Consider the following 12,957-nt stretch of genomic DNA (forward strand, 5'->3'; position numbering starts at 1 on the left):
CAGTTGACAATAATAACTCCCATCAACAATACTATATACAAAGAGCTTGATTAAAATTTGAAATATTCCCAGTAGCACAAACTGAGGGATGTGGAGCATGATTGCTGGGCACTGATTGTGTGGTCAGTGCTAGAAGGATGGGGAATTATCTGGAGAGAAACCCAGCATCTTGGAAGTGCTGAATTGTTTTATTGCATCTTGCAGAGCTCTTTGCAGGTCTCAGTACTTTTGTTTTTTTCTTTCCTTTAAATAAGGGTAGTTTGAGGTTGCACTGCAGTGCAGGAGATCTGTAGAGCAGCAGTTGGGTATTTGTTTGTGCTTTGTACACAAGTGCTCAAAGTCTCATCCCCTGGGATTTTTGCCTGAGCTTGTATGGGTGACAGTGCAGTAAACAAATCTCTTTGCTTTTACCAAAGGAATGACCTAAGTCATGCCAGGTTGAACTATTCCAGACTTTAAATTGCCTTAATATTGTCAAAGTACCTCTGCTCATCTCTACAAAACATCCTCTTGTGCTGATGGATTAGTAGTCCACACTCAGCTTTCATCACATCTTCTCAGGATATTGGAACCAGGAGAAAGAAAATTCTTCCTCTCTCATGCTTGCTTACCCTCAGGTCCCTGAATGTGTAGCACAGGATTAGGATTTCTTGAGCTTTTTGAAGGCTGAGTTGCATGTTTAGGTCTTTGGAAGCAAACCAAAACCCCTCTCCTTTGGACAAGCCTTTTTATGAAAATTGTCCAGTCTACACCAGTTATCCCCAGTCAGGATGAAAAATAAACATATATTTGTATAAGCACAGTGGCTCAAAGCAGGTGGAAGTTAAAAATCTGGGGAGAAATCTCTTGGTGAATGAACTGCATGAGAAATGTGGTGTTGTGCAGCTCATTTTGTCTCATTTTTACATGACTGGGGAGGCATATAGTGCATTGCTCTGTCTTTTTGGGTTCTAATGCTACTGACAGTCAAAATGCAATTATTAAAGGATTGTATTAATTGTGTAAAGTGAGAACTGGTAATTCAGTACCTAAATAACATCCTCTTTTAAAAGACTTATTTAGCAGAAAAATTCTCCTTGCAGGTATGTAATTTGGACAGCTCGGTGAGAGTTGGGAGTTTCTCATGATCTGCAGTAATTCATATGGATATATTTAGCAAGAACATAGTCTGCTTGGACTTTTTTTTTTTATAATACTTCACCAGTATTTTCAGATTTGAATGTTGCAAGTTTGATTTTATTGGCCTTTGTGTCCCTGGAGCCAATCTGGTGGAAACATTTTCAACCTTGATTTCACTTTGAAGCCTGAAGTGCTGCTGAATGCTGCTGAAATGGGGAGTGGGGTGGTGAAGGCTGTCACACCTTCCTTTTAAAGTCTAGTGAATAGCAATTAGATATAAACCCCTCTTTTTTTTGGAAGACTTTAAATACTTTTATCTTCAAATATATGCAAAAAGTAGCTGGAATATAGTGGCAAAGTAAGTTACATTTTCGGAGACTCGGGGTGTTCGCAGTGTTGTTACTTTAAAAAGAGTAAATATTAAGATCAAGTAACTTTGCTTAAAAGCATTACCTCTTTTTTTGTTTGTATATATTTATCCCACATAGTGGTTGTTACTAAGAGGTCACTTTTCAGTTTTGTTCATCATCATTTGCTTATGGAAAAGGTCCTACCACTAAATTCCTAACACAGGGTGCTCCATAGCTGTGAGGTAGCTGTGGCAGTGGGGTTATTTAACACAGTGCTCTTCATCTTAAATGTTCTGCTATCTCAGTACTCCAAATACCTATGATATATCATCCAGGAGCATCTGTGAACTGTGAAAGTTTGCCCTTTTTATCCACCCTGACAATTTGATCTGAAGCTTTTCTTACGAGCAACAGGCAAACTGTCCAACTCTAATGAAAAATCCTATCAAAACCCCAAATCTCATCAAGTTTTTGAAGGTCTATAAAATACCATGCTATGAAATACTCTTGTTAGCTGTCCTTGTAGATCTAACTCCAGATTTTTTTAGTGAATCTAATTCAGGAAAAAGTGGAGATTAAACTTTGGATGGTGCTGGGCCTTTAAGCTTGACTGATCCTGGATCTTTAAATGCTCAGCTTTCATTTGGGGTGACTGAGCACTTTAAAAGCAGTGGGCTCAAGGGTGCTCGTGTGGACTGACAGCAGGCACTGAAACAGTCTGTGAGGAAATGTGTATTTGTGGCAGATAATGAAGTTGTGCCAGTGATGAGGACATCAAGCTGAGAGGTGTTGGTGTGCAGTGGATTGCTCTGCCACGTCTGATCGGTTTCTGCTTTTTTGGGGTGGGATACAGAAGGGAGAAATCTGGTCTGCTGGTTTATAGCTTGGAAAGAAAACCATGTTACTTCTGGTGAGGGCAGATCAAGGACTCTGCCTTCAAAAGGTGAATTGTTCCAATCTCCAAGGTGTTCTAGAGTATCTGTGTTTGGGAATGCTCTGTAGGTGGTCCATGCTCTGAGATCCAGCACCTGTAGTTTCAGGTGTGATGTGGATTTAAGTGGTGGTCTCAGGTGAAATAATAAAATGAACATGGCCACTCCAAAGGACAGGCAGAATGGTTGGATGTAACAATCAGAGCTGAAAATCAAGCTGCTCATTGTAGTCCTGTTCCAAAGGACTGCTGTTACAGTCTCTTAAAACCTGGTGGCACTTAGTCCATGATACCACTTGTGCATCACGGATGGAATTTTTGTCTTCTTTCAGGCTTTCATGTATTTATTTGTAGTGCAGCTGTCTTCTGCTGCTAAGATTATCTATCTATTGCTTCTCTTTGGTTCCAGGTTTTCCCTTAGAAATTATTTTCTTGAGTTGTTCCTATGCCATGTCTGTGATGGAAAAGGCAAAACAGAACCAAAGGGAGGGAGGGGGAAATCCCAAACAAAACTGTTCATAGCATTTCTGCAGCTAGCCCAGTACTTCCAAATGCTGTGCTCTCAGAGGCTGTAGTATTATAAGCTCTTTAAGCTTTATTTTCTCTTTATGTGAAATGAGGAACTTCCTAGTTTTAAGAGTATTGGCTGGTGTGTGTAGATGGATTGAGTCAGACAGCAGAGATTGTTACTGCCTTTTATTTGCCGTCTGCTCGAATTGAGCTGAGAACAGCTGGACTGGGCCTGCAGTAGCTTCTGAAAAGGAGAAAAGCAAACAGTCTGGGCAATAATTACTTTGGCTATCTGACTTCCATTTGCCATTGTTCCTAAGTCAGGATGCTAAGTTTATGCTTAATTCTTGTGCCCTTGAGGAGGACAGCTTGCTTTCTCTGAGCAGGTGAAGCTCTCGTCTCCTCTGGTTCAGATTTCCATCCAGACACTCACAGTACTGGTTTATTTTCTGCTTAGGAATGATGATAAGACAAGTATCCCTTATTCATTGGAAATTGTGGAGTTACATTTAAATTCCATCCATGGGAACGTGGTCTTTCAAAGCCTCTTCGAAGGAGCCTGGGATTGCTTCCTTCATCGGTGTTTGTGGAGAGCTCTTTATATTCCTCAGCCACTGTCAACTAATAAATGAATACAAATTATCTCTGAAACAGGTTCATTTAACTCTTGTCTAACGTGTAGCATTTGGCCTGCTGGAGTCAAAATACTGTGACTTATTTTTGTATGGCAAATTGAGTACTTTGTTTACAAAAATTGCTGATTTGTTCTGTAATGAGAAGGACCTAGATTACTTTTACTTTTCACTCTAAGGATTTAAAGGGCAGGTTATCAGTGTTCTCCAGCTGCAAAATATTTTTCATTATCTGTTCATCTTCTGTTACATATTTCATAAGCAGTACTGCAGTTAGCCAGGTTTTGGAATTAGCAACTTGAATTTTGCTTTCAATCCTGCTGTCTGCCCTTAGTGATGCTGCATATAGGTAAACAAAGCAGAATTTGGGCTGCTTAAATAAATGCCTTCTGTCTGAATACAGACAGCTATGTCTGTGCTTGATACAGATGGCTAATAAGTTTACTAGCAGATTAAATAATCAACATTTGGAGGATAAAACTTGTTTTGTGTTGTCGAGCTGCACTTCATCATGTAGTACTCAACATTTTTCCAATTTTGGGCTGGAAGTCTGAATCAAAGCTATAGCTCTGCTAATTTTATTCATGTGTGACTTCATACAAATGTGCTTGAATGCCTTTTGCTGTGACGTAGTTTTATTTTTGTTGTGGAAGCTTCCACAGAGTAAGATCTGATTAATATGCACATACAAAGTATGTAGTGCATATTCCTTATAATTTTTGTAAGGAATAATAATAATTCCTTTCATCTTGAGGGTCACAAGCCCAGTGGTGATGATTGATTTATTTCTACCCCTGTTCCCAGGTCTGCTATGTGTTATTTAGACAGATTGAATGCATTAAAATTATGCACAGCTTGATGGTGTGAGCTGAGTTTCCTCGTGTCCCAGATTCTGCATTCCATGACCAATAAATGGGGCCTGATCCCAGGCCAGAGGAAGAGAGAGGTCACTTTGCCCCCTTGCAGACTCAGATTTGGCAGAAACCCCTCAGCCCTGGGCTCTCTCAGGTGTGGGAGCTGCTCTGTGGTTTTCTCCTCCCGTGGCTTTTCCCGTCCTCTCCAGCAGAGCTGAGCGCTGTCTGTTGTTGCTAATTGCAGATAATGTAGTGCTGACATTTTTGAAATGTATACATAGATGATGTTCACCCAAAGGATGATACTGCTGTCTTCAGAGATGCTGATACAGTTTTTTGCTGGCACAGGCTCATTTAGTGATGAATTGCAGTAATAGCAGTTCAAGACCTACCGCGTATTAGTGAAAATGAATCCGCTGAGCACCAGTCCCATGGCACTACAGCAGCACTTAGAGAACACTGACTTTCTTGGGATGGGAAAAAACCTGATGAGGAGATCTAGCTGAGAGTTTGGGTGGGGTTTTTTGTTGGTTTGCTTTTTTTTTTTTTTGGTAGTGGTGTTTTATTTTAACCAGAAGCGTTGTTTCTTAAGGTAGGTTCGCGTGAGAAAGTAAGTGTAAAAAAAAAAAAAAAAAACCTAAGAAAAGTGCCATGAACACAGAACATTGCTTTCTGGTTTAGGAGATGGAAGACTCATGTATGCTACAGTAAGCAGAGAGGGAGCAGTAGCACTGCTTTTAATTTCTTGTTATAAATTCACTGAGCAGCCGATTATAAAAGGAAAGAAGATGAAGATGTTGAAATGGAGCTGATGTGTAATTGTGTACACAGTGGTGGGTCTCTGTGGCAAAAAATATCAAAATGAATGCAATAATGGGAGAGAATTATTCTAATAGAAGGATGGGGGGACCTATTATTGAAATAGTTGTCTAATTTGAGGGAAATTGGGATAAAGACAGGCTTTGTGTTAATAACACATGGGTGCTTTGCACGGGAACAGAATGTTCTTTCAGCTCCTCCGTGGGATCAGAGGAGAACAAATGTCCCAAGCACTATGCTGGACCCCCTTTTGCCATCTCCTTTAAAATCACTCAAGTACGAGTGAGTTAGATGGTTCTGGAATACAAGAATTCCTAAATCAGGAGAAAATAACACAGGTGTGCATCTCCTTTTCCTCCTTCTCCATCTAGCTGGGAGGAGGCGTTTTTGGGACATGTCCGGAGCTGGATGCAGCTCCAAGTAGAGGCTGTTTTTTGGGTTTTTTTTTTTTTTCTTGTTAAGTTTTAAAGCAGCACCTTTGTATGTCCTTGCCTGTAAAGCAGCCCTGCTGTCTGAAATCTCACTTAGATTTGTAGATGATTTGCTCACAATTCCCATAATTAAACTTGGCCACTGATACAAATCTGCCACTTGTTAACATCAAGGAATCATGAAAATATTTGAATTGTCTCTTCCAACTCGTTTGAAAAGAAAATGTGGGAAGTATCTTTGGGTGGTGATTTCACCACTGCTGAAGAATCTATGGGGGGAAAATAAAGGAGTACTAATAAATAGGCTTTTTTTTTTTTTTGGTCAAATATAATGCAGTCTTGCAGATTCTCATCCATACGTTTGTGTGTAGCAGAGATAATCCTAGGAACTGGGGTTTATGAGTTATTAGACTATTTTAGGGGTAATACAAGCTACAGCTTTGTCAGGCTGACAGCTTCAGGAGGATTATTTGAAGGTATGAGCAAACACCCATAGTTTTTAGGCAAGACTTTTGTGCTGGGAGCAGGGATAGACTCGGAACGTTGGCTACATTAAATGGGTCTGCTGAAGTGAGGTCAATAAAAAACATAATTATTTGCTGCACCTGCTGCTCTGCTCTCATTGGAAAGGTAAAAAAAAAAAAAAAAAATGTTTGGAGCAGCTGATTTTGTGGGTGGATGTGTGTCTTCATACACACAGGGTTCTCAGTGAGTTATGATGAAGAAATGTGTTTCTCTGTTTTGTCCCTTCTTTCCAATTCTCTTGCAGTTTCTCTAAGTTAAAGTCAGAGAAATACTTCTGAATAAGAATTAAAAAAAAAAAAAAAAAGTCTGTGCTGCTTTTAGCTAGATCAATAAGCTTCCCAATCTGAAGATGCAATATTTGACAAATTATGCTAAAAATACTATAAACAGCTGTAAAACAAACTACTAAGGCTGTTTTGCCAACATTGTGCAACAGCTAGGATGATTTTTTTTAATGAAAAACAGCTTTAATTTTTAGGATTAACGGGGTATTTTTTACATGCCACAGAGAGGGAACTGAATTACAAAGCTCACAATGTTTTTTTTTTTGTTTGTTTTTGTTTTTTTTTTTACTCAAATTAAAACAGGTGCTGCTTCAGGTTTCTAATTTTAAAATCCAAATTTCTTCTCATGAATTATGATTTAATTGCAGAAGTACTGAAAGCCACACAAACTGGGCACATATATACTGAGGTTCATTCCTTGAATAAAGATTAGTGAACTAAGTCAAGTTAGTGTGAAAAAGGCTTGTTTAGGTAATGTAAGAGGTGGGTTGAACTGCCTAGGTAAAGAATAAAGGCTGTTCTATCTTAAAATAACATTTCTAATGCTGTATACGTTGGTTTAAGTAATGTAAGTTAGGGATAAAAAATTTCTTTATGCTTATGTTTGTAGTCAGTGCTTAAACAAAACATGCTTTTGTACTCCAAAGTTTTAATTTAATTTCCTTCTGAAAGAAATATTAACAATTCAGAAGGTGAAAGTAAACCAGGCAAGATTTCCTATGCCAGTAATGGAATTATATTAAGAGTTGCAATAATATCCCTTAATCTTAAAAAGTAAGTCTCTTACAGAATTAATATTTTTCTGCTGCTTTTCATGCCTTGTGAGGTATTACAGCTAATACGAGTTGCTGATGTGAAAGCATCCTTGCTAATCCTGTTTGGAGAACTGCTCGTTCTGTGCTCATTAGAAAAGGTACAAGAAAAAAATCCTATAGGTGCTTTGTTAAATCACTCCTTGATTACACTGTAGGACAAGCATTTGTGAGTACTACTGGTGGGTTTCCCTCAAACTTGGTTCTAGAGCCACAAAATTTGGTCTGCACGACCAAAGTGATGTGTAAAACCTTCTGGAGTGCTGCGGGGCAACGCGTGCAAAATGGTGTTAGAAAATCCAAGGCAAGACTTGTTAGGAAAAGGCATTGAGAACAACTTATTTAAGAGCATCTACTCACCCTTCTCTGTGAGCTTCTCCTTTCTCTAGCTCCTGTATAACACCCAACAACACTTTTATGGTTTCCTGACTAGAGCTGATCAAACTTTCCATCATCTGAAGCTGGGCTTTCAAGTCCACAACTTCGGTGTGAGGCACGATTTGTTGGCATTCCTCGCTCAGCGCCACGGCCGCCTGGCAGGGTTGGTTCTCCTCGGGGGGCCCAACGTTGACCCGAAGGCCCTGTGGGTCAGCACACGGGGTGGCTTGGCACTGTGCCCGCCTGGAGCAGGCTCCAGCCTCTCCAACCTGGGGCTGGACACCGTTCAGTTGGACCGTCCTCTTGTCCTCCTCCTCCTCAGCCGTCGGGCAGGGCGAGCAGTCGGGCTCGGTCGCCGGGTCGGAACCGGCCGCCGGTAAATAGACGGAGGCCACTTCCGTCTTGAAGACCCTCCCGGGGAGGGGCTGAGCCAGCTCCTCGCTCGCCGGCCGCCCCGATGGCCGCTTCCCTCGGCCGGGTGGCCGGGCCGTGGTGGCCAAAGGGTCCCCCTCCGAGAGGTCGGAGGAGTTCGGGAGAGGAAGAGGCGGCTCCGTGCTGGGCCAGGCCTCGGCCCCGTTGGCGCCGCCGGCCCCCGCGCGCTCGTGGAGGTGGGAGATGAACTCGGCCGTCTGGAGGCTGCTGGCCTTCCTGCCCCACTGGATGGTGCCTTCCCCTGAGCTTCTGCCCTCCTTGTCCTTCACGTCGATGAGGAACCCGTTGTTTTCCCCCTTAAAGGTGTCGACGGCCGAGGAAGCGCTCTTGAGGATGTTATTCCCTTTTTTTCGGTCCAGGGGAAAAGTTTGGTAACACTTTTTAAGATCGGGTGAAGTCTGAACTCCTGTGCTCTTGGTGACGTTGGGGATCGACCTCCGGGCGGGCACCGTCATGTACTTGCGATACGTCGTTTTGTAGGCAAGGGCTTTGGCTTCTTTCTTGTCAGGGTCCTGGGTGCCGGAGAGCTGTTTCTCCCTCTGCTCGTTCTGGGCCTCGCAGATATCTTTGAACCTCACCTGGAGGGCTTTGTTTCGTTTCTTGATCTGCCGGTTGGGATCCAGGGAGTATTTCATCTCCAGCGCCAGCGAAGCTGCAGGCTCGACCTCGCTTTCTGAGGCGGTGAGTAGGCATTTGCTGGGCTCCTTACTCACCATGATGCCTGCATGCAAGAAGAGTGAAAAAACAAACAACAAAACACCTCGTGTAACAACAGGAATGCTGCTTCCCCCCCTCCCCCCCCTCAAGGTTTGCAATATTTGAGGTTTTTTTCCTTCGATAGGAATGGCTGACACTCATGTACTCCTAAGTTACAATCTGCTTTATAGGGCTGGGCACAGAGTGGCAGAAAGGGACCTGGGAGTCTGGATTGCCAGGAAGCTGAAGAGGAGGCAGCAGTGTGCCCAGGTGGCCAAGAAGGCCAATGGCATCCTGGGCTGGCTCAGGAACAGCGTGGCCAGCAGGTCCAGGGAAGGGATTCTGCCCCTGTGCTCAGCCCTGGGGAGGCCACAGCTTGAGTCCTGTGTCCAGTTCTGGGCCCCTCAGCTCAGGAAGGAGATTGAGGTGCTGGAGCAGGTCCAGAGAAGAGCAAAGAGGCTGTGAAGGGATCCAGCACAAGTCCTGTGAGGAAGGGCTGAGGGAGCTGGGGGTGTTGAGGCTGGAGAAGAGGAGGCTCAGGGGAGACCTCATCACTCTCTCCAACTCCCTGAAAGGAGGTTGGAGCCAGGGGGGGGTTGGGCTCTGCTCCCAGGCAGATATCCCAGGATAAGAGGCCATGGGCTTAAGCTCTGCCAGGGGAGGTTTAGGTTGGATATTAGGAAAAAAATCTTTCCAGAGAGAGTGCTCAGACACTGGAATGGGCTGCCCAGGGAAGGGGTGGATTCTCCATCCCTGGAGATATTTCAAAAGAGCCTGGATGTGGCACTCAGTGCCATGGGCTGGGAACCACAGGGGGAGTGGATCAAGGGTTGGACTTGGTGATCCCAGAGCTCCTTTCCAACCCGGATGATTCTGGGAAGACTTTGATGGTTTGGTAGGAGCCTTTTATCTGGACTTGCTACCAGCTGCTCCTCAGAGAGGAGCGAGGTTCCTCCTGGGGTTTGTGGAACCAGGAGTTTTTGAGGTTTTTTTTGAGGACAGGAACTGTGACTGTTACATTGCCTCCACATCCAGGCAGTATGGGCTCTCAGGAAGTGAATGGTGTGAATTAAGTTGGGAGTTAATAAAAAGTACAGGGAAATTTAAAACCCGGTGCCTTTGTGCAAATAAATCCTGGTGCACTGATCACTCTTAAAGTTCCCTTAATGCAAATGTTTAGTGGCAAGAAGTGTCAAACTGGCATTATTCTGTGCCAAACATGTCTTTTTTGTAATGTGCTCTATATGTTTGCAAGAAAATTGGTCATGAGAGGTGTCATTATTTGCTGGTGTTTTTTTTTTTTTAAATTTACCTCCAGCTAAAATGTGTATTTAGATTAATTATTATTAGCAAGTGGTTGTTACTCCTATATACATAAAATTCATGAACTATTGAAGTTTCTGGGAGAAGTCAGCAGTGCATCAATTAAGGTTTTGCTTCAGATGCCTAAGAAGGCAGCCTTTACTAGAAGCAGTAATATGCCTGTATAATACAGCTTCTCATCCCAAAGGATCCTAAAGCACTAAGAAAATAAAAACCCTACCAAAAAACCTGTGATGATTCACTGGAACAACTTAATCTGCTGTAGAAATATAAACACCTCCTCAAGGATGAAAAGATTCCAGCTGCCTCCCAGAGCATCCAGCTCCAAAACCTAACAGCTCTATTGCTGTACAGATCATATAGGATCTGTAGTAACTGGAGAGTTAAGACCTCATTTTTACCCCTCATCTGAAGTTCTCAGTTTTACTCTCCTATTGCATAAATTTCCTCTTAATCCTGAGATTTGCTGAATTACCAAATTCCAAGTAATCCAAGTATCCTGCATGTATCTCCCCTTTAAAGACCTGTGTACCCTTAGAGGGACTCAGAGTACAATCTAAAATGAGTAAAGGGACGTTGAAGTGTGGTATTTGAAATGCAATTTAGATGAAATTTGTCTAAAAATGTGAAATTTTTGAAGAGTTTTGAACATGGAACAATGTGTTTTATAAAGTCTACCCAGTGGCATAAGTGAGTGAATCCTTATGACAAGTCTATATTTAGTTTTAATTCAAGAAAGCATAATGGAGAAATTCTTTTCAGTGGAAAATTGAATGTTTATGGGTTTCTAAAAGTAACATTACCCAGAAGTTGAGATACAAGAACGTGCATGGCAGACAATTTGTGTACTGCAGTGTTGGACTCTTGGGTTATCAAATTGCTTTCAAAAAAATCTCGTGTAAATGCATCATTGCTTAAACTATTTTTCATGTTTTACTTCCCTGTGTTTGTGAACAAGTAACTGAAATAATCTAGAATCCATCTAGTTTGCCTTTTTCTATCCAACTCATCAGATTCAGGTTGCAGTGAGTGAGCAGCAGTCATTTTAGAAGGGGAAGTTTCTACATGAAGCTGTGTGATGCAGTAGAAAGTCTGTAAAGAAAGCAAAGAGGCAAGATTTGGGACAAGAACCATTCAAATAATGAAACCTGAGGATGCTAGAGAGTAAGTTGTCAAACTAGGTATGCATATACAGGCCTGGTGTCTGACACCAGGGTGACCAAGCCTCTCTTTATGGTGGAAAGAGATTATAAATTGGAAATGCTAGAAAAAAGCCTGAGGAAAAAATTAGGGTAGGGTGGTAAAGTGATTTTTCTGTACGATGTGCTCTGGTAGGGGTGGGGGTAAGATCAGTTATCCCTGTGCCTTTAACACAGACAAATATTTGGGGGGGAGAGGGAAATAAATGAACTATATTTTAATGTCAGGAATTTTTTGTTCCAGTTGAAACCCTAATTAAGAAGTCAGTCATGCTTTGTGAGGAGTATTAGTGTCCTGTATTGGCTGTTTTTTTAATTATAGTAACATAGTGAAGTGGAGCCTTTATTTGAGAGACATTTTGCACACAGAGCCCCTTGGGTTCACAGCTTCCAGAGATGGTGATGGTAGGAACAGACCTACAACTGTTGCTGCTGTCCATTTGTTTGCCTGTCTTTCTAGGGCTGGGATTTTGGAATACTTTAGTGAATAAATAAGTATTTTATAAGATCTGAACTTCATCCATTAGCCTGCAATTGGAGAGCCATTAGCTTTAGAGACAGCTAAATTATGTTGTAAAAACCACTGTCCAAACCAAACCCACTGCAGTTTCATTGATGCAAAACTACTGGAAGCAAATGTTCCATAATGGTCTGGTAAATTAATGACTTTACCAAAATCCTACATCCAGTAACACACCAGCCATTAAATCCATTAGTTTTCAGACCTGCTAATGTGAATTCAGGCACTGCTAAGGAACTGTAGCAAATAGGAAACGTTGCATTTACAAAGATGAGAAATATTCAGTAATTACATCTGAAAAGAGGGCACACATTTTTTACCCATAAAAAGAGGCTTACAAAAATGGGGTTTTAGATCTGAAAGACACTCATTAGAAACCTCTCTCAGGATACCTCAGAGCTGTCAAAGTCAGTTTTCTGGCACTTGACAGTGGGATCCCCTAGCTTCAAATTTATCCTCAAGTATTGGCTTGGTATTTTATGAGGGTACCTCTGACATGTCTCAGCTTTCAGATCATTTCAGGTACCATTTTAACCCCATAACCTTTGGGCTGCTGGATCTCTGGGGCTGTTTGGAAGGACTTAGGAGATGGAATTAATGGAGTCCAACAACCCAAATGAAACCAAGAGCCCTGGTGATATTTTACAGAATAGGAAGAGATAAATGGGGTACTGTATTCTGTGATGCAGTTAATCTGAAGTGTCTTTAATAGCCAATAAATTGATTTTTCAAAAATTGCTTGTCTCCCTTTCCCAATTGCACAGGCCTGATTAATTAATCTGATCTGGAGTTTTCTATTCCCACTAGTAAGTAGCTTGTGCTAATAATTTTATAGATATCTGTGATTAAGAATGACAACAACCAAAAGACCCTGATTTTATTTTTTTTTTTTTAAGCCTTACTCAGATCTTGGTGTCTTCAGGGAGAGCTGTACATGCACATTTGATAAGAGAATGGTGGAGGTAACAGCTGATTGCCAGTTAAATAATGAACATGGAGGAGTTTATGTAAGACTTTTTTTTTGGTTTGTTGCCTTTGTTTGGGGCAAGGTTTAGACTCCAGTTTTGCCTTCCTTAAGCACTGGCATTTACAACATTGTCTCCTGGGAGGCTTTGCTTAATCATCCAACCTGTACTTGAGAT

General features: G+C 41.9%; 2 protein-coding genes across 4 annotated transcripts in view; one reads left to right on the forward strand and one right to left on the reverse strand.

Annotated features, from left to right (window-relative positions):
* The window catches only part of DOCK1 (dedicator of cytokinesis 1), a 277,133-nt gene that overhangs the window by 106,827 nt on the left and 157,349 nt on the right, over positions 1-12,957 (forward strand). The window lies entirely within an intron of this gene.
* Positions 1-12,957, reverse strand: part of INSYN2A (inhibitory synaptic factor 2A) — a 42,517-nt gene that overhangs the window by 17,699 nt on the left and 11,861 nt on the right. Inside the window, exons 2-3 of one of the 2 annotated variants that reach the window (XM_071749676.1) lie at positions 7,628-8,798; positions 705-3,531 (exon numbers count right to left, since the gene is read on the reverse strand). In XM_071749676.1, the coding sequence (XP_071605777.1) occupies positions 3,528-3,531; positions 7,628-8,793 (1,170 nt within the window). In that variant the 5' untranslated portion in view covers positions 8,794-8,798 and the 3' untranslated portion in view covers positions 705-3,527. Of the gene's footprint in view, positions 1-704; positions 3,532-7,627; positions 8,799-12,957 lie in introns of those variants that run through there. The other variant, XM_071749675.1, reaches the window with a different exon arrangement.

Source organism: Heliangelus exortis, chromosome 7, assembly GCF_036169615.1.
Source record: "Heliangelus exortis chromosome 7, bHelExo1.hap1, whole genome shotgun sequence".
Lineage (NCBI taxonomy): Eukaryota > Metazoa > Chordata > Aves > Apodiformes > Trochilidae > Heliangelus > Heliangelus exortis.